Genomic DNA, 26,989 nt, shown 5'->3' with positions numbered 1-26,989 from the left:
GAGCATGCGAGGCAGAGAGAAGTCAGGTGCTGCCTCAAACTGCTGATGGTAAAAGTCAGCCTCCGAAAGGGTAAGTTGGCTTTTGTTGCAGCACTTCCTCCGCCAGCAGCTCCCGCTTTCATTTCACTGCAAACACTTTTCTTTTAATGAGCCTGGCGGTCCAGCTGATCTCTTAGTGCAATCTCTGACTTCAACTTATCCTCCGGAAGTCTTTGTTTGACAGCCAGCACACCCACCCAGGACTCTCCTCCTTTCTGCCATACCAGCTTGCATCTTCTCCATCTCTCTCTCTCTTTCTCTCTCGCTCTCATTTGCATGTCTTCCGCTTCCTCATCACAAGAAACGGTTCTTCTCACAGAGCTGAGAGAAGATGAGATTGGAGAGGAACGTGAAGCAAGCGGCTGCAGTCAGAATGAGGCTGTGTAGAGGGCTCTGTCACCAGTCAGGGCGGTGAGTGAACTCTACCTAAATGTTTCCTGCACTTCCTTTTTTCTTTCTGTTTTCTTCTGAGTTATCACTCACAGTTAGGCACTACGTGTACTGTTGTTTGTTTTTGTTTTATTCCTGCTCGCGCTGCCTGACAGCAGCATAGATGGGCTTTCTTCCATTCTTTCTTTGTTTCCTTCCTAATTTTATTCGTTTCAGTGGATTAAAAAGTCCATATTTTTACTTTCATTTGACAAATGCTGGCTAATGTTTGACTGAACTGCCAGAGCGGAGGAGAGTGTGAGCTGATTGTAAAATAATTCCACAAAAGAAAACCAAGATTCAAAGTCACTGTAGAGATGGAAGCAAAGCAAAACAAAACAAAATCTTTGCAACGCTTCGCTTCTGTTCTGCTACAGCACTTTAAACAATACGAGGTGATTTACATGGTGATAAGGAAGTGAAAGCACATTTGGCTCCACATCTGCGTACTGTGACTAATGACAGAAAGAGAAGTCTATGGACACAGGGCTTTTTGTTCAATGTGATCAGAAGCAAACTTCCCTCTGTACACAACACCACACAAGTCTCCATGCAGTGTGGGCGTGCTCATGCTTCACAGCCAACAAAAGGCTGAGCTCCATGCCAACTGTACCGCTGTGGGTTTTTAAAACCCGCCACACTGGAACAGAAAGAAATGTCACTCGCTCCTCCTAATATGCCCTCTGATGCTTCCCATGTGGGAGACGTGTACGCTTTGATAAAATCAGAAACGCATCAGCCAGTCTGCAGACTGGAGCAGGCAGCTAATGTTAGCAGCTAATGTTTTGATTAAGGTTTCTTAATGTTCGAGAGAGTATTGGGTTGTTCCACATGCCCACCTTCAATATGTTTACTTCATGTTTGCCTCTCTCTTCTCAACTTGTCTCTCATTGGATCCCCTCACATCTGCACTTAGAGACCCAACATGCCTGCGCTCCCCTCTGCAATCATGGTTACCATTACTCATCACCAGAGTGATGTAATTAGCAAATGGATGTATTTTTGCTTGGGGTGCTGCAGGATGGTTGGACATGTGTGGCAAACATCCTAGATTTGATCAAAATGTGAAATGAAGACTGGCTTTGCCGTCTGCCCCGAACGATTCTGCATATTTGTCTTCATTAGCTGCTTTATCACATTGCACTGCTGCTGTCTTCACTTTGAGACTTAAAGCAGTCTGCTTGAATAAATTCACCAGCCCTTTTGAGCAAAGGCAAAGAAAAGGACTAAAAACAAATGTCCTTATCTTTCAGGTAATTAGAGACCCGACGCTGGTACATCACGACAGCTGCAGCGTTGCCATGGAGACCGGAAAGCCGACACTGTCGAGTGTTCCGGTGCACACCGGCTCTGTCAGAGCACAGGCAGAGAAAAGGATGGACATCCAGGCACCTCTAACGGCTGTTTACATCCAGACAGTTCCTGCCGTGCCGATGCAGCCTTTCCCTCAAACCCCTGCAGACGCGCGAGAGGCAAATGCACTCCATCTGGCCATGCCACCTCTCTACTCTAAGGAGACGCTTCCCTTCCTGACTCTGCATCTCTCCGGTGGACTGCAGCCTCAACTGGGACTGAGCGCAGCTGCTGCTCCAGCTCCAGCTCCAGCTCCAGCTCCAGCTCCAGCTCCAGCTCCAGTTCCAACTCCGACTCCAACTCCTGCAGCCAAACCCAAGTCTGCGGGCAAACATGTGTGTCCTCACTGCGGACGTGACTGTATGAAGCCCAGTGTCCTGGAGAAGCACCTCCGCTGCCACACCGGGGAGCGACCTTACCCCTGCACCACCTGTGGAGTGTCTTTCAAGACTCAGAGCAACCTTTACAAACACAGACGGACTCAGGCACATGCCCGACAATCATCCGAGTCAGAGCAGAGCAACCTGGGCAGCCTGGACAGCATGTCCAGCTCGAGAGAGACTTGTTCTTCCAGTCTGTCTCTTGATGAGCAATGCGAAGACTTGGGCAGCGAGGAGAAGCATGCTACGCTGAGTGCTACTGAGAGCCCGACTCCTGCTGTTTGGACTCAAAGTTCCAAACAGAGCGAGACAAGCCCAACGGTTCCCAGAGCAGAAACAAATGGGAGTGACAAACTGACAGTTTCGGGGGATAAACAGAAGGTAGAAAATACAAAAGAGTCTTTGACCATCAGTCGGCATCTCCAGCTTCAGAGGCAGGAAGCCACCCTGTTCTCCAAACAGTGGGAGAGATCTGTGTCCAGAGGGAAATCACAGAGTCATGAGAGTACAGACTCTGGCTTCAGCGAGAGCAGCGACCACTACCCAAGTCCCAGCAGTGTCTTACCTGAACACTGTGTGGATTCCCTCTCTAAACCTAGCAGGGAGCATCTTGAAGAAACCCAGAACACACATTTATGTTCAGAACAAGGCCATGGCGGACGAGACGAAAAGGACGCAGCAAGAGAGCAGGTGCATAAGAGGCTAGAGGAACGGATATCCAAGCTGATTTCAGATAACTCGGCTGTTGTGGAGGACAAGCACCTTGAAAATGTAAGGCCAAGAAAGACTGTTTTGTCAAAGCAGGGCAGCATTGACCTTCCCATGCCATACACCTACAAGGACTCCTTCCACTTTGACATAAAGATAAACCCGGCCCAGAATACTGGGATGCAGAGACACACCAAGTCTGGTTTATTCAACTCCGTGCCCACTCAGTGCTCCTCTACCACAGAGCATACCCCTTTAACGCGCAGCAGTTCACTCCCTTTCAGCGTTACCCTTCTGCAGCCCGACAGAAGCAGCCCAACCTCCTCCAGTCAAAGTGATTATGCAACAGACATCGGCAGGGGAAGCTCTGGCCAGATCAACCCAACAGGTTTATTGAAGAAGCCTGTGAACCAGCATTCGTCTTCTCACCGCCCACTAGTTCGGCAGACAGCCATAGACTGCAACCACACAACAGACAGCCTCCTCACAACTTCATCTGTGGAGGAGGCATGCACCGGCAGTCTCAGCTGCGACAGAGATGCCAGTGACATTATTGGAGAGCCAGGCAGCAGAAAGTTCCGGAGGAAGAAAGCACAGAAGTTTGCTTACAGCAAGTGGTACATGTATGGGGGTGGAACATTTAAAAAGCTCTATGATTCTGACAAAAGTGGTGATTCCACTGCTCTCAAAGGCAGGAAATGTTTGACAAACCTGGTTCATGAGGCAGCTCAGGGTGTACAGAAAAGGGTCTCCATGCTTCAAAAAGAAACAGTAACAAGATCGGGCTCAACGGTAAACTTCTCAACTAGCAGTGCAACAGCAGGCCATCTCTCGGCCAATCTCTCCCTTGTCTCTTCTGTGGATCTAAATGTAGAAAGATGTTGCCTTCATTCAACAAATGGTTCTGCTAAGGCTCCACTTACGAGACACTTGTCTCTGTCAGTATTGCCTTCATCTGCCACCAGATCCGTGCCTGTCCACAAAACAGAGTGTTTCAATCGAACAGAGGCGGGGAGATTACGAGATGTTCCAAAGCATTCTGACTCCACGACAGAGCTTTGTGAAGCCCACGTTCCATCTGACAGGAAGAAGCAGAAAACTGGTGAAAAAATCATTTCCCCTCTGGAGATGGAGATTGCGCCAAACACACTGACACAGCACCCTGTGTCTGTCACTGTGAGCACACCTACACAGGGTACAGATCTTACTTATGTCCAAGCTAAAGAAATCCCAAATTCTCCTGGGCTCAAAGGAACCCTCTTTTTGCCATGCTTACTCAATGCAAATGTTTCCCAGATTGGCACTTCGGCAACTACTTCAGTCTCTGTTGCTTCAAAGAGCAGCTTCCTCCCCAAGTATCAGTTGAAGTTACCCAACGCCCATGAACCTGGTTCTGTGTCCTTACCGCAAGCTCAAAGTAAACCAAAGGGAACAGATGACTGTAGTCCCAGTCCCAGTGATCAAACCTTAGTGACGTCTTATGAAAACATATCTAAAAACACCTTACCATCCATGCAAACACAAGACCACCTTGCCTTCTCTCGCACAGTTACAAGTATATGTCAGGTTAAAACTTCACAACACACCCATAGTTTGTCTTCTAATGTGTCTGCCATGCAAAAGCAGCTTGCAGCGACCACAATAACCACAAGCTGCTTTCAAGATTATTCGAGTGGATTATGCAGCGCTTTGTTGCATTGTTCGAAAACTGCAACCGATTCTATGCATAAACATTTACCCAGACCTCTTGCAACTGCAGCTCCTAGTGTGTCTTTGCCCACAGGAAATAATCAGACATCTGCTGCCACCATCACAGGCCTTTCGCATCATCTGTCTAACCACAGCTCTAACACTTTGGGAGACAGGCAATTGTCAACAGCATCAATCCTGGCAAACCCCACAAACAAAGCAAATGTTGACTCTAATGCCTCAGTTGTACGTTGTCGCATTGTGCCATTGGACCAGCAAGCTCAAAATGTTTTTCATGTTCACACAGCAGACCTCCAGATCTGTCTTCAAATCATATCAGATGAGCAGATGGCTCTTATTGCACCCCAAATTGAACGTCAGTCTGGCCCTAGTCTGTCACAGTTACGTGAAATTGAAGTCGTGACCCCAGAAGGTGCCCCGAGTAAGAGTCAAACTTTTGACTCAATGAAAATGAGCAATGCCACAGAAGGAGAACAACAACCAAAAGATCTAAAGGAGGGTGTCAGACAGGAGCATTTATCTAGACTTAACTCTGAGAGAGCATCACCTCCGCAATCTGTGCAGCTGGTGAAAGAAAAAACTGAACACAGTGATGCCTACAGAGCTGCATCATCCACCAAATCTTTCCCTCCTCAACCACCATCCCGGCACTTGCACAATAGTGGCCATTTAATCACAGTCACACAGACCCGAAATTCTGTAGGCAGTATTATGGCAACCTCTGCTTCAGTCAGAGGTGAAAACTCAGGAGGAAGCCACACTTCAGAGGCCAAACAAGTTCTCTTTCCAAACACTTTTGCCGAGGAGAAATTTTTATCCACCAAGAGGGTCAACCAAATTGGAATGGCCTCACAAATGCTTACAGGTCAACAGAAAATCTGTGAGAGATCATTTTCCACCAGTCCAGCAAATCAGAGCAGCATGAAAATCGAACCTCTGGACAAAAGCCAACAGAAAGCGAAACATCCAGGAGCCTCGTGTAACGCAAATGTATTGAACAGTCAGGATGGAGCTTTGGCGTGCAAAATCAGTAGGACAGAGAGTGGAGAGTTTCTCAAACAAGCCAACAGCGACGCAGGCATTGATGCATCCGTCTCTCAACTTTCCAACAGTAACCCCAATGTGGTAAGACAGCTCAACCCACAAGCATTTGTCTTTCACAGTCATCAAATGGAACCTGCTAAATCCACGAGTCAGAGTTCACTCAAACATGCAAACTTGCATCTTAGCAGAGTGGAACTTTCTGACAATTCCTCTTCTTCGATGGAATATTGTCCTCAGGAAATACAGAATGCAATGAGAAGAGAACATTCAGAAAAATCTCCCGGTCAGTTTAACTTACAGCCTGCTTCTGTTGACATGAAAAGACCCGGAGACGTTACAAGCTTCCAGAGCTCCACCACAGGTATGAATTACAGCTTAATTATGTTAAGCATCTGAGTGTTATGTCTTAAATAATTCAGGAATATGCTATTGAAATATTTTTATATTCAAGTGCATTGATAACTACAGCAGAGCAAACAACTTACTGCAAGTATGTATGTGTTCGTCACTTGCCATTACATACACAGAGTTTGAAGATAATTAGCCCACGTTCACACTGCAGCCTGAAGTGACCCAAATCCGACTTCTTATGAAATCTGATTTTTTTTTTCTTCGCGTGGTCGTTCACACTTCTAAATACAAGTCCATACAAGTTCAAATATGCGACTTGTATGTGATCTCCTGTGTGAACTGCAAAAGTTGCTCCGCATGCGCAGTAGAGGGCGCAATAACGTCACACGCAGAGAGTTATTGCACATAAAAGACATAAAAAAGAAGAAGTGTTTGCGAATGTGAACGTATCTTACGATTTTAAAGTTGTAAGACCGGAGCCAGCACATTAACAACTTAATCCTCATCCACCATGGTGATTGTTTTTCTTCCGACTTGAGCGCGTATCAGGGAGCAGGATAGTCACGTGACGTCTGTCCAGCATCAATGGCGTTCAGCTCAGAGGAATGTGACCTGGCCGCTGTAGACTCAGGTCACATTTGAAAAGATCATAGGTGTCGGATTCAGGACAGGTAGTCTGGGTCGAATTTGAATAAAATAAATTAATTAATTAAAAAAAACTGTCTGTGTTGCTCAAATTGTCATGAAAAGATCAGACACATGTCGCATTAAGTTAGAAAATGAATCGAGTTTTGGTCATTTCAGGCTGCAGTGTGAACGTAGCCTTCCTCTCCAAATGATCCGAATTCTGATTAAAGAAGCAGAGCGTTTGAAAAGAAGCCTAATTTTTCTGTTGAATATATGGGAGCAGAAATTTAAAAAGGCTTACGTTCCTGACATATTGGTTACAGTAAAAATAAATAAAAACGTTTCATAGGAGACACGGGTGTGTATCAGGTAAAAGTTACGAATGCATGCAGTGTTAAAATGATGACCTTCATCTAGATTTTGCTCACATGGTGCATCTGTTTAGTAAAAATGAGTAAAGAAACTTATTTGATGAGCAAAATAATCAGGGACGGGTCAAAGGAAAGTGTCTTCAGTCAACAATCTCCTCCATCATGGTGGATCTGGCCGAGTCTGAGGAATTTTCTGCCATTGCTTTATTTAATATCTGTAAACCTGGTGTCCAGCAGTACGCAAACAGCACAGGAGTACTGTATATTATTACCACACTGATGATTTCAGTTCCTGAAAAAAATTTTTAGGTAGAAGACCCATTCAAACACAAGGTGGCAGCACAATCTAATGACTTTTTCTGGCTCCTGAATCCCAGGAACTAGAAACATCATGTCGTTTTATTTATTTATTTTTTTTACTCAAACATTAAGATGTTTGTCAGGAATTCTGAATGCAGGCGGAAACAATCAAAAGCAGCTTTTGCTTGCTATTTTTGCTATTTTAATTAAAAGACGGTGGATTGCTGCCGGGATCCCCAGGGCTAACACTCTGTTTCTTATATTTCATCACAGAATATGGGAGTTTGTTTTTGTCTTCCCAGGCCCCAGTAATTGCTGAAGTTCCCACATTTCTCTTGTAGGCAGGACGTTACAAAACAATGTCAAGGGTAGACGACCTTTCACATAGGCCTGTCGCAATAAACAATACATCTATAAATCGATTAATCGCATGATAAATTAAAACAAGCACAGTAATTCTATTTGCATGATTTATCATTTTTCTTTCTGTTTTTCTCCCAAAAGCTGGATGACAAAAGTCTTCAGTTTGGTGATTTGGTCTAAAATAGACCATTTTTCTGAAGGACAATTTTGTTTACAGAGTCTTTATAATTCATTGTATTTGTTGTTTCTGTTGGTCGTTATTATTATTATTATTATTATTATTATTATTATTATTATTATTTATTTATTTTGGATATTTAACATGTCTTCCAGTTCCAGTGTTAAATGTTCATTAGACTTTAAAGCTTTTTGTTATCTGAGGAACCTACAAAATGCATAGAAGCAAATTCTTTATTAATTACTTTGCATTTCTAATGTACAGGGATCATAAAACGGTGTCTTGTTTTGGGTTCGCATGAGGTCATGAGGTTGTGTATGTGTGCCGTTTAAAGTCTGGCATGTGTGCAAAGGCGGTCCAGTGCTCAGAGCACCAACTCGGTGTTGTGAATAGTCGTCCCCACGCGCAGGACGATACCCGGTTACAGCAATCTGACCTTCTGCAGAACTAAATCAGCGTTGTGGCCTCTATCGACTGTTGCCAATTACTGCTGGACCTGGAATAGTTTGAACATCATCGCTGTCCGAAAGAGTCTCGACATCCTGTTTCTTTGATTGCTCTGTCTTTATTTGACTCTCGTTGTCTTCTGTTTCCTGTGGTGCATCCTGTGTCTGGTGCCCTCCACTGTCTGTCTTGATAGCCACTAACACTATTACTCTACCCAGGACCACGTGTCAAACTCGAGGACCGCGGGCCAAGACCAGCCCGTCATAACCACTTTCGGGGCTCAAAAGGCCACATAAATACAAGTTCGAGATAACTGTTGTGTGCTTAAACATTATTTTATTAGTCAAATTAAGTTAGTTTTTATTTACACAAGGCCAAATGACATAAATGTGTAAAGATATTAAATTTTACTTATCAAGAATTACAAATTGAATCCAGAGAAAACTGCAGCGTAGCAACTTATTAAGTAGTTTTTACCTGTATATTCTGCCACAACTGGCCCCGTAAGAACATTCACGATCTAGATGTGGCCTAAAATGAAAATGAGTTTGACTCTCTCAAATGTCCATTCCAGATATAGTTGGGCTCTATAAAAGGAATCAAGTAAATATTCCTTCTGGTCTGCATATAGAGCATATTACATTTATATTGCAAATGGTTGGGCCAAAATTCATCGTTTTTCCTTCAAAGAATACATCTAGTATGCTTACGATTAAACCTGGCTCCTGCATTTTGATCCAGAAAGTTTGTCACAGCGAGCGACTATGACCAAACGAGCCGATTTATTTTTCATAGTGTTGTGAATCCTGATCCCCACCTGAAAGCCTTCAATCAGTAAAACTTAAGCCTTAAAAAAACAAAAAACAAAAAAAGCAACTTCTTTGTGTCTGTTTTTGTTGCCTGAGGGATCACGAACGGAGCACAGACGGATCTGGACTCACAGGAGCCCGGCGAGACACCTGTGCAGCCAGACAGCACGGACCGGAGACCAAAGCAGAACCAGGGGGAGCCAGAGAGAAAACAGCAACGCCTGGGAGAGCAGGGAAACGACGGGCTGACAAAATCTGACAAAGGACCAGAGTCTGACAGCAGACATGTGGCTGTAGCAGACATGAGCAGGCGTAAGGTGAGAAGGAAAATCACTGCTTATGTGTTGAATGTAAACTGTATGTCCTACTTTATTATTATTATTATTATTATTATTATTTCGGTGCCTGAATCAAACATAAACACACACTCTTAGAAGAAATCTCGACAACGTTTGTGTACGAAATGTACTAATTGCTTAGAGTGTAAAGGTCAAAAGGTCAACCAGCTCCCCCACTTTTACTTAATCAAAGTGACCTTTTAATTTTCATTAATATCTTCAAAGCCAAGCCAAAGCCGCACAAAACAAAAAATGTTTGCTGCATAAACCAGCGCAGACGTAATTGAGTTGATCGACACCAATTTTATCCGATTTGAAGAAGGTGGGGAGGGGGTGTTGACCTTTCATGACCTCTGGAAACATTCCTTAATATATTTAAAGTGATAGCGGCACAAACAAAACATTTTGCTGCACAAATGTTTGACAACAATTTTTGCCTGATTTGAAGCAGGTAGGGGGCAACTTCACTCAGGTATTAAGTGGTTATGTATTCAAAAAGTGTATGAATGCTTCCCCTCCTCTCCACCCCTTTTGGTTCCACTGTAAAATTTAAAATACAAAATTTGAAAAAAAACAAACAAACAAAAAAACAAGTTTCTAAGATGACTTATTCCAGTTTGGAATTCTTCCAGTGGATTTTATTGTTTTAATTACAGCTTCAGCTCAAGTCGTCCACAAATCATTCACATATTTAGAATGCTGCTATCTGAGGACGGTGTGGGAGCAGACGTCTTCTTATGACAGTGTTGCAGCACAACAGACACATGATCCTGCCCGTGTGTCAAAACAGTGTAGAAAGTAGTAAAATGAATTACACAAGACGACTCTTTAGTAAACAGTTTAGTCGCAGAACCACACACAGGGGCAAGTTGATTTATGCCACTTGGAGGCATCCAGTAATTCCTTATATCAATAATACGGGGAGGCAGCTGGCAACTGAACCAGGATATCAAAATTCTTGAGATTGCTTTACAAACTTCAAGTTAAAAAAAAATAACACACGTTGGAAGAAAAGCGCTTCTACAATTTAATTTAATTCTCTTTTAGGTTATTTCTATAAATCTTCTTCACTAATATTTGGTTCCATGCAGAAGAAAGAGCATAGCGGACGACTGACCTGGGGGCCTGTGATCACTTTGGGTGGATGGTTGTTTTGTCTAAATATTCCAGAAAAGGTCACCAGATCTTGTTATAGCCTACATCCGGCCAGAACCTGCAAGAGACTATGTAATATTTTGAAGTTTCACGTGTGTCAAGACCTCCTTGAGCCAGTGAAGGCTTGGAAGAGGTCGAGCACTTTTCCATTTGAATAGGCTGATGTGTCTCTAAGAGGGCTGTGAAGCCAAATATGCATCAATTTGCTGTTGATGCATTTTTGGCAGTTTAAGTGGGGGAGTATTGAATAAAACGAAACAAGGATCAGGAATAAAGTCACCTTTCACCACCGTTGTGAGAGTGTCAAATATTTGGCTCTAGACATCTCAGTGACGGCTGGATACACTTTCATCAGCAAAGCACTGGAGTGGTATACTGTGGAAAGAACCTTGATTGTGATCAAATTGAGTCTTGTATACATGGAGGAAATTTGAACCAATTTAAGAATTAGCTCCCACTGACTGTCTGGGATCTACTTGCTCTTCAAGGTCCGTTTAAGATAAACAATCGGAGCTGTGTCAGGGGAGTCGATGAAACAAAGCTGTAGTGTTTACGAAACTGAGTTCAAATGTTTAAGGAATTGGTGACCGCAGGGTTCGATGAAATGTTCTGGCTCTTGAAGGGAAGTGGTGCCATGATGGGAGATTTTATGGAGAGACCTTTACGCTTTTCTTTATGAACATCTCAAAAGATACATGTGGATTCTCAGACGTGGGGTAACAATGGAGCAGCAACACAAAGAGCGAACTTATTTACACACAGATATGTTTGTGAAAAGGAAAAATGTCCTCGGTTCATTGGTATTTTTGAGATACGCCATAAAGTCAAGGAGGTAGCATAACGAAGGAACCATTATCAACAATTGACTAGTGGACCAAAGAAATAAGACCAAGAGGCTGTTTAACTGTTTCATTCCCAATATTATGATGGTGTTGGGATCTCTTAAGGTTTTGTATGGCCCACAGTTTTGAGTAAGAAGGACCAGGGTTCTCGCTGTAGGAGCTGTTCAGTGATGAGGATCTGCGGAGGGATAAGGAATAGTTAAATTCACTTAGAAACTTTACTTGGAAAGTTAATTTTAAATTACTCGGACGGGGCCAGTACTTAGTGCTTAGGATCTGGTGACAAGTTGCGGTAGAGTCGGGGTCGTCCTGAAGGTTTCAACTGCACACCTCACTGCTGCAATTACTGGGGAAAAGATGCTGGTGTTCTTGTTAGAGGCTAATTCCTTTCTATTCTTCTATTCCAGGGAGAAGAAACAAACCTTCATATGGATACCTCTAAAACCTCCTGTCTGTCAGAACAACATTTCGAGTCTCTTTCCCAGAAGAACTCCTGTATGTCCGAGTGCCCTCAACCCAACCTTCGTCAAGCTCCAAACACCTCACATAACTCTGACACTCCCGCCAACAGCATTCATTCCAGCCTTTTGAACTCTCCACCACTGGAAATCAACCATCTCTCTTCGCCACAGAAGACCTGGGACAGAGGCATCGTCCTCTACAACCAGCAAATGCAGGTCTCGTGTGAATCAAATCTGAGCCAGGATGCTCCGATTCCAATTTCCACATCAGAAACACAGAGTGTCTTTTTATGTGCTGAGCCCAGCCTGCAGTCATTCTCAAGTCAAGATCAAACAAAAGGCGCCATTGGTTTTTCAGCTCAGCAAGGCTGTATTGCCACCAGTAACTACAGCTGTGATGTTTTCACTGTAGAGAGTAAAAACAACTTTTGCGTCTTACCAGATTTTAGAACATTGTCCTCTCCGTACTTCAGCCAAGTTCCCAAAGAGTGCAGAGGTACTGGTGAGACGACCGAGGACATCCAAATGCTGCCAGACAACCAGATCACTGAATCTCCATCTCAGCCGTTTTTGCTTCTGGAACCTGAAAAGAAGCAGGACGCCATGGACTCACTGAATGACTTCATCAGTCAGAGCTCTAACTCCGGGAGGCCTGACATTACCAGCAAATACCAGTCCGTCTTCATGATCGGGTCCTTTCACGGCTACCAGTCTTCAGACTGTCTGCCCAGTGGAGTAAGACCCGTTCCAAGCTTTCAAGACAACACAGAAGATACCAGCAGCAGTGACGACGAAGGAAAACTCATCATTGAGCTCTAGTAAAACATGACAGAAACTTATTTTACAGACAATTTTTTTGCTACTGTGTATATTTTTATGAGGCAAAGTACTCAGGAGGGAAAAATAAGAACAGTGGATGATTTAATTCAGTGGCAAAAGAAACAGTACTGCACATATGCATTTGTTTTATATGGCTTTTGTATAGGTGCAAATATTTTGTATGACTGTAAAAGTAATCTTGTGGTAATACTGCAAAGAGTAAATTAAGCTGCGATTCCAAACATATTACTTCCTGGTAACTCAGGTGGTTTTGAATGCCTCCTCACCTTTATGAATATAATGCCTTCACATTGTAGACTTGAGAATGCAAATCCTACTCATGGATTTCTGACAGCAACCAACATAGCACTGACAGCACATGTAAATGGTAAAGCGGCCCAGACGCTTTATCAAGTCCAGGGGTCCCCAAAGCGATTCATGCTACATTCAGTCATTCACCCGGTCACACACACACATTCACACGCTGATGTTTTACTAGACGTGTAAAACAAATACGAGTGCACCGATTGTAGTTTACTGGCTGATTACCGATCTTTTAAAGCCTGATCTGCCTATTCCGAATTTGGCCGATACCAATTTCTTTATGTCTGAAATGTCGCTAAACATATCAAGAAAGTCGCTGAGTTGGCAACAGTTGGGTGACTAATGTTAACTTCAAACTGTCAGACATGACCTGGTGGGCCGGTCTGTCAGTTAAACATCTCTCACGGGAGAACAGAAGAGGACAGTGGTTGATTCTCAAGCATTTTCTGAGGCCTAAAAGAGGTAGATAAGATCGTCGTCACACGTAAGTATCGGCCGATCACCGTTCTCCCAAAATTAAGGAAATTGGCTGGCCAGTAAATTGGTGCATCCCTACACACAAAATATCCTAAAACTTGAAAGTACAAGATACTGATTAACAGTTCTGATAACAGCTGATTTTGCACACATATGTACCAGCCACTATTTGTCAACACATGGCATAAAATAGGAAATATATTATGAGCTTGTATTGCTAATAGTAAAAATACAAGCATCACAAGGATTAGCCAGGCCTTCTGGTTGTCAGATTTGCAAGTAGAGTTTGCTAAGCTGTGACACCATTTGAGCTCCCACTTCTGAGCCAAACCAACTCAATCTAACCTAATGACTTTAAGTCCTTGTGAAATGCTGACCTGTTCAGAATGAAACCTGCCTCTCACCTTTGCTGTTGGGACAGGCTAAGCATCACCTGTTCAAGTTTAAAACCACAGGATCTGACTTGAACCAGTCGCTAATGTTTGGCCGTGATGTATGTCACGCATCCGGCTCGACGGAGCTTGCCAGAAATTGAAATTATGTGCGCTGTACACAACCCCATGAGGACTAAGGTCTCGACATCTTTGCCAGTAATAAAACGTCTTAAACGTTCCTCTTGCTCTGGCTTCAACTGCTCAACATTTGGAAGTGTGGCCAACACCGACTGAATGGCTTTGTTTACTTCTTTCTGCCGTGGTCAAACTACAAACACGAACAAACCGCATTTCTCTCTTTTTGGCTCTAGTGGCCTTTATTTGAAAATGCTCAGACAGGAAAATAGGTAAAAAGAGAGAGAGGGTCACCAGGCTGGGAATCGAACCTACAACAGCCACATTGAGGACTAAATCCTTGTTATGTGGGTTGCTGTGCTTAACCGCTGCACCACCACAGCAGCCCCCAGACTGCATTTCTAAAAACAGCAGTCATTGTTCAGTACTCCTCATTGTCTCATTTGCTTGGTTGGAATTGAATCCAAGAAATCAAGCTCAATTTGAGAAATCCCAGAAGGAGGCCTGAAGGGAGATGAGAATCAAATTGTGTACTTAACCCAGATATTGATTGCAATTAAACTTAATAGCAGACAATAAAAAAGATAGTCAGGCTTATGAATATGCAGCCACTCTCTATTATGAACATATGAATAGATTTGTTTCAGATCAGCTCCACTTACTTGGACTAGAAATGATAGCATGTCTCTTTGAAATCAAGATGCATCCCCTTTGCTAACTCAACCCACTCACTTTACCTCTGCCCACACACTCCACACACACCCAGCACCTATAAAATCAATCTGTCTCTACCTTCCCACAGTGACACCCACTTATTAGTGAATTCTATTACAGTCCCAGACAACACCTGCTTGTGTGAATCATGTTCGCATGCTGCCAAATATCTGCGAAGTTAATCTTTACCACCAGTCAGAGAAGAAGAAGGTGGCCGGAGGGCCTCTGGCCCAGTCCAAGTGTCAGTCTAGGAATGAGTCAGCAGGTAAAATAAAACCACTAACAACAGGAAGTGTGTGCATGTGTAACATTCCTAAAGACGGATCACAGCTTTTGCTCGTATTGATTTGCTTTTTTTTTTTTTTTTTTCCCTCTGTCCGTTGTCATAAAACGTTTTGCACCTGACGGGGGATTTCAGGGGGTGAATCTGCTTCATCGCCAGCGCATCTGCTTAGGCTTGTTTTATTCCAAATGTTAACAGAGGTCATTATTACTTGCGACACGGAAGAAACAGGAAGACATCGGCCCGGTAAACATTTCTTGTTGTTGAAGTGTTTCGTTTTGTTTTGGCTCCAGAAGTTTTAAAGAGTTCCAGATCACTCGTTGATCTTAATCTGAGGTTTTTAGTGAGTTTTTGGAACTGCTGAATTTATCACTAGAGTAGGGATTCGATGAACAGAGTTTGAATTTACTGTGGATTTCTCCAGTTCACACAGAGCCAAAATTATTTATACAGCATCGATAACGTAGACAGGGTACCAGAACTACATCTTAGCATGTTGGATCTCCAGCATAATTCTGACTGCGTATTTGACCACTCTTATTGGTAGAATTGGAAAAATTCATTCAAACTGACCAGACCTGGTTTTTAAATAAGATCACATTTTCATTTGGGTGGGGTTGGGGCTTTGGGTGGGCTTTCTAAAACCCTTCACATGACCTCTTGTAGCTTTTCCCAGAAGGAGTGGTCAAATTTCCATCCAAAACGATTTAAAACGTCGTGCTGTGAGGTAAGTTAACCAACGCACCTGCATTAAAATTATGACTGTCTATTTAGAAAATAACTAAAATCCCAGTTTAATTAAGATCAAATTCTTCTTTTGTAGAATGAACTAAATTTGCATTGTATGTAGTTACACTGAAAGAAAGGTGGTTTAATATAGCAAACCATTATGTGCAGAAGCAAGGCCTTCAATTCAGGGAGGGGAGAAACATAGATAACATGTATGGAAACAACGTTTCTTATCATTACTTGAATTACGTTACATCCAGGTGACATAAACTGAAAACATTTTGAATTCCTTCTCATAACTAACAAATCCTTTGTTTCACATAAAACAAGTATTTATCCCAGGCCAGGAATTTTTATGACCAAAGAAGAGAGGTTACATGAAACACATGTGGAAACTCTGGATGACCAAATGACAGATCGCAGAGGTAAATCAAAAAAAAAAAAAAGAAGCTCCAGCTGGGAGTGGGAAAGTTCCCAACATCATTCAGATCCTGAACTGATCTTAATGAAAGAAAGCAGGGTTCATCAACCACATTCTCTCCAACAGCAGCCACAGTCAAATTCTGCACTACTGGCTTTACTGACACTGTGCTGTCGCAACAGATTCATTCATTCATTCATTCATTCATTCATATGTGTGAACGTTTGAAACATCTCTCCTGCATTTTGCACAAAAAGCGTAAGGCAGCACAGGCGAGCAACAGCAGTGACTTCCTCCTTGAGGATCCGATAAGGAGCAGGGAGCACAAGTGGGATTGGATACACAAGGAAGGTAATCAGGGGAAACGAGGGACAGCTGGGGACAATCAAGGGGGACAACACAGAGACAAAACTGAATACAGAAACCTAGACAAACACACAGAAAAACCAAAACCTCACAAAAAGAGGGATTCACAATTGGGAAGACCTGTACGTAATGTAAAATAATAGTTGAAAGAATTTAGTTTATTGTATTTTTTCCCAACATTATCTTTATAGGGTTTTCAGCGATGCTTCCAATAATATACAGGACAGAAGTGTGCTCTCTCATCAAAGGAAATGTCAAGGGTAGTTAAATTATTGTCCAACATTCAACTTGTCTTTCCTTTTTTATTATTATTCTTTTGACAAAATATATCAACTTTCTAGTTTAAATTTATCCCCTGTAGTGGACATTTCTGAGTTCAAACCTAATGTTAATTACTTTGTTAAATGATCTCTGTGTGAAGTTTTTTTGGGGGGGGCCTGTTGTCTCTCTATAAAGTAAGAGGGTTAACAGTGTGGTGTGGGTTTTAGTGTCATTTATGGTGAACATTTCAATTTATTTCTTCTTTTGTTTTGTAAAATGAAGTCATGGGTTCACTATTAGGAGAAGGTATGTCACCAGGGTTTGTCCTATGAAGCACTATGTGAGAGCAAATTAGTTTGAATTTATTGTAGATCATCTCTAATCCATTCAAGTCAACATTATCTGTCCAGGTTCAAATATTTCCATAACAACCCTGCCAAAATTTTACCCCAGCAACACAGGGTTCGTAGTTATCAAGAAACTTTAGATCAATATCTCTGGTGGAACCATGCTAACACCGCCATGTTCACCAGTAGTGTTGTGAGGCTTGAAAGTCTCCCATTGGTTCCTACAAATATAAGGGCGAGGCGAAGCAGCGTGACTTTAAATGTTCAGCACATTTCAGCAACAAGGCAATTCATGGCGCTTTACATAATGAAAACATAAAACAACAAACATTGGATTATCTTAAACGTCATCATCAAAATCATCACCAAGGGGCGTGCTGTGGTGGCGCAGGGGGTTAGCACGCCCCACGTTTGGAGGCCTTAGTCCTCGACGCGGATGTCGCGGGTTCGACTCCCGGTCCCGACGACCTTTACCGCATGTCTTCCCTCCTTCCTGTCTGCCTACTGTACAAAAATACGAGCCACTAGCGCTGCAAAAACTCTTCGGAGAAAAAAAAAAAAATCATCACCATGTGTGATGATTTTGTCATGACAAAACACACAGGAACTGTGTGTTTTGTCATGACTTGTGGGTGGATGATGGACCGAGGTGCAAGCTTGAGTCTGGGTCAATATGATGAAAAAAGTTTTTTTTGGGGGGGGGGTTATTAAAAAAAGAGTCCAAACAACACAGCAAACTTACAAAGAACAAAAACAAAATGGGAACGCAGGGAGCCAGAGCAGAACAAAAATAGAGGTACCCACAACAAAAAGTCAGCAGGGTTGAAATGGGAGTTACAAAATGTCTTCTCACACAACAAAACATCAGATACTAAATGTTATCAGAACAAAGTTTGCAGCTCGATTATAAAGGGGAAAAAAACCAACAATATTTCATCTATTGTGGATAGAGATGCATCTACGAGGAATCCACTGTCTTTGAACTTTGGCTGTAGGACAAACTGTGATCTGAGTGATAGGCCTTGGCTCAACTCTCAATTGAATATATTTTATTCCTTTGCCTGAATTCGTCTTTTAGTTATTGGTGTACAACGTGTCATGGGGTGATGCCCATTTCAAACATACCAGCACAGAGTTGCTGACGTACTCAACAGTGCTTTGCAGAAGTGTATCGTACTGCACCCAAATCAGCCTGTTCCTTCTGTGTTGATTAATTATGCGGTGGTGGAGACAACGTAGGTCTTTTGGGTTAGAATAAAATGATAAAAGCTGCATAACTTTGGTTCCCGAAGACATAAAACAACAGAATTCCCAGGAGAGTGGGTGGGATATTGAACAGTCTACAGTATATAAAAAAGAGGAGCTTTGAAGGCACTTCAAGTGCAACGCCACTGATGGTTGCTTGTTGCAGATCAAAACCATCCAGCTGCTCTTCAGAGTCCAAACACAAACAGATTAACTTCTGAAATACTGAGTCAAAATACCATATGTCAGGAATAGTTTGATTTATTCGACTGCGTTGAGGTTCCTTCTGACAATACAGTGATGATCAAACAGACGTGTGCAGGCTAAAGGGTTTTGGGGAGTTTGGGAGTATTTCAGTAACACTCGTGGCACAAGTGACTTCTGGCACTTTCAGCTGTCTGGAGATTTATGGGGAGTTGAAATGAAAACCATTTGAATAAAGCCAGACATCAGCTGAGAGGTTCAGGTGAATATTAAAACAAAAGAAACAGCGGGTGAAAAAAAATCAAGAGACAGAGGGCATTTTTATAACAGCCGAAAGAAACAAAGCCACTTGATTGCATTGTATTTATGTCTAGAAAATAAATACCTCCCATTTATGTCATAAAAATGCTTTTGGACACTCATCAGTTGCCTCCATACAGTTCTCTGCTACTTCTGGACGTCCTCCATTTGCTCATGTCATCTCCGTCAAAATGAACCCTACTTCTGAATGCTATCAAACTTAACTTCCTCGTTTTGTTGGTTGAGTCAGTGCATACAGACATGGTGACCAGGTTGTCTATGTGTTTCTTTACCCTGAAAATGTCTCCCAAACCGAATAATTTCTCTCAGCTAAACCTTAGCTTTCACTGAGAAAGGAGGAATGAATGAGGTGATATTTAACCAGCGATGATCTGTCCATAGTGTGTCCCTCAGTTCAGCTCCAACGTGACATATTGTTTACAGCTACGTTCTGATTTCGGACGGCTGAGTAAATACTGTATAGCTCCGTCTTGAGCATTTTCAGACACTTTCACTGAGATCTGACCTTTTGTACATTCAAAATCATCTCCAGAGTGAATCATCATAATGAAGACATGTTAGGATTTTACATTTTGATGACTCTGACATGAATGGATGCTTGCTGCTGATGAATGGATTGTTCGTTTTGAGCGGGTGACTCACTTTTACAAGTTATCAAAATGTTACCAAAATGTCTAATGTGAAAGAATGCACCAAAACCCCCCTCTGCAAGTCATAGAAACACAGGTGAGAAGGCAACAACCTCCAATCAAAATCCTTAAACTAGTTAATGTTCCAGGTAGTGAACTGCAAAAACACTAAACCTTGCCCAGTCATTTTGCTCTAGTTTTTAGTGCATGTCTCTTACAATACTTGAAATAAGTCAAGACTAACTTTGAAATAACTTTTCAGCAATAATTAACAACTTGTTTTAAGTAAATAATTTATTAATATTGATCAAAAAGTACTAGTTCCAATGTCAGATTATTTTACTTGTAACAAGACATTTTTCCCATGTTATAAGTGAAATAATCTGCCAATGGAACTAGCACTTTTTCCATCATATTGATGAAATATGGAATTATTGACTTAAAACAAGCTCCTTTATCTTGCTGAAAAATTGTTTCTAAGTTCGTTTAGTCTTATTTAAAGTGTAATATATTTGCACTACAAACTACATCAAAAGTACTGGTAAGATTTAGTGTTTTTGCGGGGTGTAGCAGTAAAATTCAGATATAGGCAGCTGCAACACAACAGTGCTGGCAAACCTGCTGTGAAATCCTGTCATCCAACCCGGAGCACGCTTTTAAAATTAATCTTAACATTTAAACATTGAAGTATTAGTAAAATTTTCCATATGAAAAAGACTTTCACAACTTGCTGTAATTTGAGGAGCGTCTCTTTAAATGGGAGTCGCTTGATAATGTGGTTTTATCTACTTTTTTAAAAAAGTTATTTGTTTGTTTGCTTGCTAGTCTTTCCTGAGACTGTCTTATTTTGAAAATCCCGGCAGGAAGCATGAATGATCCTGCGGTAGCTTGTCACAGCAGGTCATAAAGCGGAGCCCTGGAGGCTGGAGGCGAACAGAGCGGCGGCAGCGGAGCTCCAGGCCGGTCACAGGTTGATATCTGGGGAGGATCAGCAGGAGCCTGAAATCAGCGAGTCTGGACCTCCACGACCTTTGACCTCTCCAAATTATTTCAGTTTCTATTACTTCGTGTTTCTATGGCTGACCGTCTGTCGGTTGACGTGGGAATTTTGTTCGTTATAGTGGTGACGGCATCTTTAACCAATGGTAAGATTATTATTATTATTATTATTATTATTATTATTATTATTATTATTATTATTATAAACTCACGGAGTGGTAATGAAAGAACTTAAAGTCAGAAAAAAACCAATGCTGGTTCAGTCGGAACTAATCAGTAGATGATGTTATGATTGGCTGTTTATTTATTTATTTTTTTCATCTTTTATTACAACCGGACTTATGGGACATCTCTGGACCCTGCACCTCACCCTCTCTAAAAACATGAAACGTTGCGTTCTCGAAAGTCCACAGATGTGGATTTAAGTTTGGAGATCGTGTGTAGATTTTTCTGTGGTGATAGAAAAGTGTCATGGTCTTGGTTGGGATGTTTGAGTTGGTTTTGTTAGTTCTGTGTTCCTTAGTCTCTTTTTTGATCAGATCAGCCTCGTTTCTGTTTTATTACGTTTCTTAGATCTAGTCATTCTTTAGTGTTAGATTTATTTCCTGAACCCTGTTGCCCCTTTCTCTCTTTCTCTGCCTTCTGCTCTCTCTCCTCACACCTGCAACCTGTCACCCAGGTGTGAGGGGAACCAGCAGTCAGTATCCCAGTACTTAAGCAGCTCTTCTCCTCTTACTTGGTTCCTCCCGTTACTTCCCCGTTCAAGCGGGAGTGAGAATAGGTTGCCCCGTTATGTCCTGTTATTTTCCCCGTTTCTTTCGTGTATTCCCTGCTGGAATTTTTTTCTTGGATTTGCAGGTTTTGTTCTGCTCTGGCTGCCTATGCCCCCCTGTCATTTTTCTAAGTTTGTCCATCATTTTGTCATTAAATATTCTCCGTTTATTCGACATCTCTGCCTTTCCGCATTTGGGTCCACCATCAAAAACCGCGCATCATGACAAAAACACCTGCAGTCTGAGCCCTAGAGTGTCTGTCGATTCCACGCAGAATACCTTTCGTGTCATCCTGCAGGCTCTTCATCTGTGAGCCAGAGGAAGGATGTGTCAGGAGAGGTCAGCCTGGGCGACCCCCCGCACCAGGTCATCATCCCCTCTGGTTCTGAAGCTCAGGACCGCCCTGCCCATGACCCGCTGACTGCCAGGAGGGGGCGCGCCAAGAGGTGCACGTGTTACACCTACAAAGACAAAGAGTGTGTGTATTACTGCCACCTGGACATCATCTGGATCAACACACCAGAGTAAGAGTCTGTTTTAAGAAGCTTCCCATCTGACCAGCAGCAGCTCACCGCAAAAGCACAAAATCCTACCAAGTCATTTTGGTCCAGTTTCTAGTGCAAATATAGTAGTACACTTGAAATAAGGCAAAAATAACTTGTAAGTAAATGACTCATTAATAGTGATTTAAAAAAGTTCTAGTTCCATTGGCAGATTATTTTACTTATAACATGGGAAAAATATCTTATAAGTGAAATAATCTGTCGATATTCTGGATTTTCCATCATGTTTTTTTGGACCAAAGAGTTAGGAATGTATTAAACATATTTTCACTGAGGCTCTTTAAAGGTGTACATATGTGCGATTTTAAATTGACTTTTGCGACTGTACACAAAATAGGCCAGGGTGTGCTAATTTATTGTGAGAGAATGCAAAGAAAAACGCATGTCAGGCAGGGCAGTGGTTCCCAACCCCCAGACCGGTACCGGTTGGTGGACCAATTGGTACCGGGCCGATAAAAGTACAACAGGTTCGATGGGTTTGTGTGTCCAGCCACACGGCAGGAGCAACACACCACACACGAACCGATTCCAGTCACGAACATCCTGACTCCAGAAGAAAATCCCGTAAAACCCCCAACATACCAAACTGTGAATTTAGAATAAACAAACACACATGATGACGATGTAGAAGCAGCAGTGATAGTTTGTGGACTCATTTTAAGTGATAAAAGACGTAACAAAAAGAAAAGGCTTTGGATAAATAACCGTGTGAGCAGCCGCTCTATTTGCAGCATTAAGCACTAAACCGGACTCTCAGTTGCGCCATGCCAGCTGTCTGGGATTCCCCTCCATTCTTAGGTACCGCGCTTTCTGATTGGCTACATGTCACATTCAACAGGTTGCATTCTCGCTCCCAGTCAGGGAAAACCCTGACAGGCTGCGATAATCGGGCCAAGACAATGTTGAATATGCCCGATTTTAGATTGGAGCGGTCCTAGCGTTCTACTGACTGGACCAGATCAGTCGTGACACGCCTCACAGTACAGGAGGATCAGTTACAATTATCGCAGGCAACAGTCGGGAGGCTTCACTTCCAGATGGGGAGCTTGTTTCCTCAGCAACACAGATGATGATGATGATGGTGATGATGATGCATCTTCAGAATTTCTCTTTCTTTAGACCCCAGGATCTGACCAAACTGTCTCTTTGGTGCATGTTGAACAGTTTGACACATCAATTGTAGTTTTCCTCTCAATTACTGATCTTTAAAAAACTTGACCTTCTGATACCGATTTCCTTTTGTCTGAAATGTCACTAAATATAGCTAAAATGTTGTGAGTTGGCAAAAGTGAGGTGACTATTGTTAACTGCAAATGTGCAGACATAACCTGGTGGGGCCGGTCTATCAGTCAAACCTTCTCTCACAGCAGAGCAGAAGAGGACAGTAGTTGGTATTTAGACATTTGCTGAGGTAGATGAGATCGGCTTCACATGTAAGTACTGGCCGATCACAGATGTCCCAAAATGAAGGAAATTGGCGCCAGTAAATCGGCGGAACCCTTAATTATTGTCCATCAGGCCACACCAGTTTTATGTACGTGAAGGAAAACTTCCTACTCTATTTTCTTCTGGAGAAGATGTGAATCAGACGAGAGGTCGTCTGTTTCCTGCAGTTTTTGCGGCACTGCTCTTCCGCACATCTATCACTGGCATTTCTCTGCTCTGCCTGACGATGGAACAGCTGTAGCTAAAGATGCACAGCACACATGGGAGGGTGTGAGGTGAACATATCTGGGAAGACCAAAATAAATTACCTGCACTTTTGCGTCCCTTAGGGAGGAGCTCCTAAAGTACATGCAGCTGTGAGCCGTTAGCTAACCTTCTGATTTCACTCTTCATTGTTCATTGGTGTCGCTTTTTTTATTACATGGTGAAAAAGTTTACTCCTCTGAAATTTCAGAACAAATTGACACTGCAACTCTTCTCTGTGGCTGTCGGTTTTAGTCTTTCATTTGAACCGCTTTCATACGAACAAAGAGAGAGCGTTAACGCCCATCCCAACAGGTCAGACAGTAGGGTCAGGTGCCAAGACGTTCTTGCAAATATTGCATACCAGCAGCAGGGGACCACAGCGTTTATTGTCACTGCTACTGTTGCTTGTCGGAGACAGATGAAAGGGATTCTTTCGGTCCACCTTCATAAAACATAGAAATCCCAGAATTATTTGTTGGGATGCGCTGCACTCACGTAAATGATCCAGATTTTTTTTTTTTTGGCCTAAAACTCTGAGGTGGGGAATGAAAGTTTTGCAACAGCTGTTGGCAGCACAAAGGTAACATACGCCAGAGATTCAGAGAGGACATGTTCACCAGGGAACGTGACTGCTTTAACTCACTCTACTAATGAGCAGATCCGTTTTTAAAAACGACCCCAAAAATGTCAGCAAATGATGGAAACTTTGCTGTGTACAACACACTCACCTCCTCACAGGCTCTGATGGGCATTGCCAAAACGAACAATGAGAAGACGAGAGCTTGTGTTGCTCCACCAGTGATCCAGGTTTTCATTTGCAGTAAATCTCTGTCTGTGTTTTTAGTCTTCAGTTAGGGAGGTCAGGGTCAACACTGTGGGGTTTCTGGTCTTTCTGTGCTCATTTCGCCCCGCACAAAATGCCGACCTGGGCGGTTGCCCATGTCGCCCATATCGCCCATATTAGAAACGACCCTGGCGCAAAGCACTTGTTGACATAGAAATGTTCACTGATTCCATTGACAGGCACACGGTCCCGTACGGTATGGCCAGTTCCCCAGGCTCTATGCGCTCCGTCCGGACGGCTCGGAGCAGCAGGAGCAGCGCAGCCTCCAGGCGATGTGCGTGCACGCTGCATACGGACTCTGAGTGCAGCCGCTTCTGCACCAACAGGTAACTGGATTTCCCCACTGGGGGGGCAATAAAGGACGTTTCTCTAACAATGCTGCCTTCAGGAAAATGAAAGGTGTGTGTTGGCTGACTATGACTAGCATTGGTTTTAGCTGCAAAGTTGTCAACATGATGCGGTAAATCTTAAATATTATCGCCTGATGTATAAAAGAAAAAGATATGAGATTCTTTTGCTACTATTTGTCCACGCTACCACAAGTAGACAATAAAGTCAGGGAATAGTTTCAATTAAATAAAAAATACCTAGAGAGAGGGAAGTAGGTCAGTCATGCTAGCTTGACTTTGACAACCGTAACATGAAGATGTGCTGCAGAATTCTGTGTTTCGGTGCAGTTAATAAAAAAGGCGACCCAAACAGACACTGCGACAGTGGAGCAGGTGATTAAATTAGCTAATCAACCACTGCTGTGTTAGCTTGCCAATAGCAGTGGTAGCTAATCTACTAAATGTTCTGTTCTTTGTGTGGGTAATGTTTGAGTGTTTTTTGGTATTGAATCCTGATGCACAGCGCTGTCGTCAGTTGCTATGGCAACAAGTGTGTGCGTAGTGTAGCCCAGCGACATAGTGAGCATTGGTAGCAGACACAGAGAGCGAGGAAAAAGAAAAACACGAGAGATTTTGAGTTATTCTTTAACGTTTTTGTCCGCACTGCACTGATTAATAATACTTACATCTGCAGGTTTAATTTAGTTAAAAGAACAGTCCCTCCAGCGTAGAGCGCACTTCCGGATGTCAACAATAACATGCAAGGGGTTTATATCCAAACTACACACTATGCTATATATTTTCACCTAACTGCCAGGTCTGCTTCCACTCTGTAGGCTAATGCAATGAAGAGGATGGGTGCATATACTTTGAAATAAAAGACAAAGACAAGATGTGCCTCTAAACGTATTTTGTTTCACTTCAGGCAGATGAGGAGACCCCTGCTACACCTAACGCAAAAAAGAGGACGCCGCCGTTCCTCAGAGGAGACAGGGAGTGGACTCTGAAGTGAACAGACCTACCTTTAGTCTCAAAGGACGGGAGAAAGTCTGTTGGTGCCGTGTTGATGAAAAGTTGAGGACATGGGCGCAGAGGAAAAAAATGAAAGTGAGAGTTTCCAAGCGGGGGTTTCTGTCCCTTCTGCCTCTCTCTCTCTCTCTCTCTCTCTCCGTGTCTCTGTGTCACAGCAGTGGAGTTTGATTTATCCACCTGTAACTGTGTTTCACGTGGCTCATCATTCCAGGATGTCGCATGTAATATCTTTATCTTACCGATCTACGTGAAAGCATGTGTGATGCTTATGAAGGGTGAAGAACAGCAATTCATTTTCACTTATAACCCGAGTATCTTTTTCAATAAAATGTGTTTTCAGGAGGCTTTAAGGCATTTAGAACTGAACACACATTAAGTACGTATAAAATGACATATGTGGTGATTCCTGTTGTCTGCCTCAGAGAACCCGGTTTTGTAAAGAACAAGTTGTCATGGTGTCGTATCCATATTAACATGATCCAACTCATAGTCAGCGGTAACCGTTTCTCTCAAACAGGAGTGTTTTTGTCACTTTTTGTCAAGGGCCACGGCTGAAAAAATGATTTGTTGACGATACGCTCCGCACCAAAGCAATGCAAGATGAGCTTGAAAACACGCCTGATTGCTTTTCACTCGACATTGTGAAAATGTTTCTGCTTCCAGGTGACCTTATGACCCCTCAGGTCATTCTTGTAAATAAGAACTCCTTCTCAGTAGCTCACCTGGATTAGCAAAGGTTGAATGAAATGTGACGTCAGCGGAGAACAACTGAAGGAAACATGGACGACCAAATTTGTCAAATGTGTCACCACATGTCTGGTAAGCACCACCAGAAGATTAAATCCGTTCCGTTTGGTGTTTGGTGGTTTTGTGTATATTCTATTTATTTTGTACTTTAACAGATGGGCTTTGTATTGTCTTTTATTTTGCATTAGAAACTGGACAAATGAATTTAGCAAGCTTTTGTTTTTACTTAATTTCCAAATAAGAGATGCCTTTCTTTTGTACAATTTTTTTTTTAGACAAATGGCCTGTTGGGCAGTGCTCAGCTCAAACTGGATGAGATATTTCAATATGGTTTTATTTTTAAGATGAAATGACCAGTTGCCTTCCTTGTTAGCGAGGGCGATTTGCCTTTCTGCTTCTGTGATGATTTTTTTAGTCTTCAAATGAAATAAAAGAAGTAAAAAACAAGTCTTTGTC

General features: G+C 42.6%; 2 protein-coding genes across 2 annotated transcripts; both read left to right on the top strand.

Annotated features, from left to right (window-relative positions):
• znf831 (zinc finger protein 831) lies at positions 1–12,973 on the top strand. Its single transcript, XM_028002700.1, has 5 exons — positions 1–70; positions 359–450; positions 1,722–6,024; positions 9,206–9,426; positions 11,852–12,973. Exons 3-5 carry the CDS (start codon positions 1,770–1,772, stop codon positions 12,722–12,724), a joined length of 5,349 nt encoding a protein of 1,782 aa, XP_027858501.1. The 5' UTR covers positions 1–70; positions 359–450; positions 1,722–1,769; the 3' UTR covers positions 12,725–12,973.
• Positions 12,974–20,469: 7,496 nt separating this feature from the next.
• On the top strand, positions 20,470–26,970 carry LOC114135421 (endothelin-3). The gene is made up of 4 exons (XM_028002701.1): positions 20,470–20,699; positions 21,625–21,850; positions 24,605–24,751; positions 25,680–26,970. The coding sequence occupies exons 1-4, from the start codon at positions 20,630–20,632 to the stop codon at positions 25,759–25,761; spliced, it is 525 nt and encodes a 174-aa protein (XP_027858502.1). The 5' UTR covers positions 20,470–20,629; the 3' UTR covers positions 25,762–26,970.
• Positions 26,971–26,989: the final 19 nt, after the last annotated feature.

The sequence above is a fragment of the Xiphophorus couchianus genome, chromosome 20, assembly GCF_001444195.1.
Source record: "Xiphophorus couchianus chromosome 20, X_couchianus-1.0, whole genome shotgun sequence".
Classification (NCBI taxonomy): Eukaryota; Metazoa; Chordata; class Actinopteri; order Cyprinodontiformes; family Poeciliidae; genus Xiphophorus; species Xiphophorus couchianus.
Note: the sequence above shows the minus strand (reverse complement) of the source record. Positions and strands in the feature narration are given on the sequence as shown.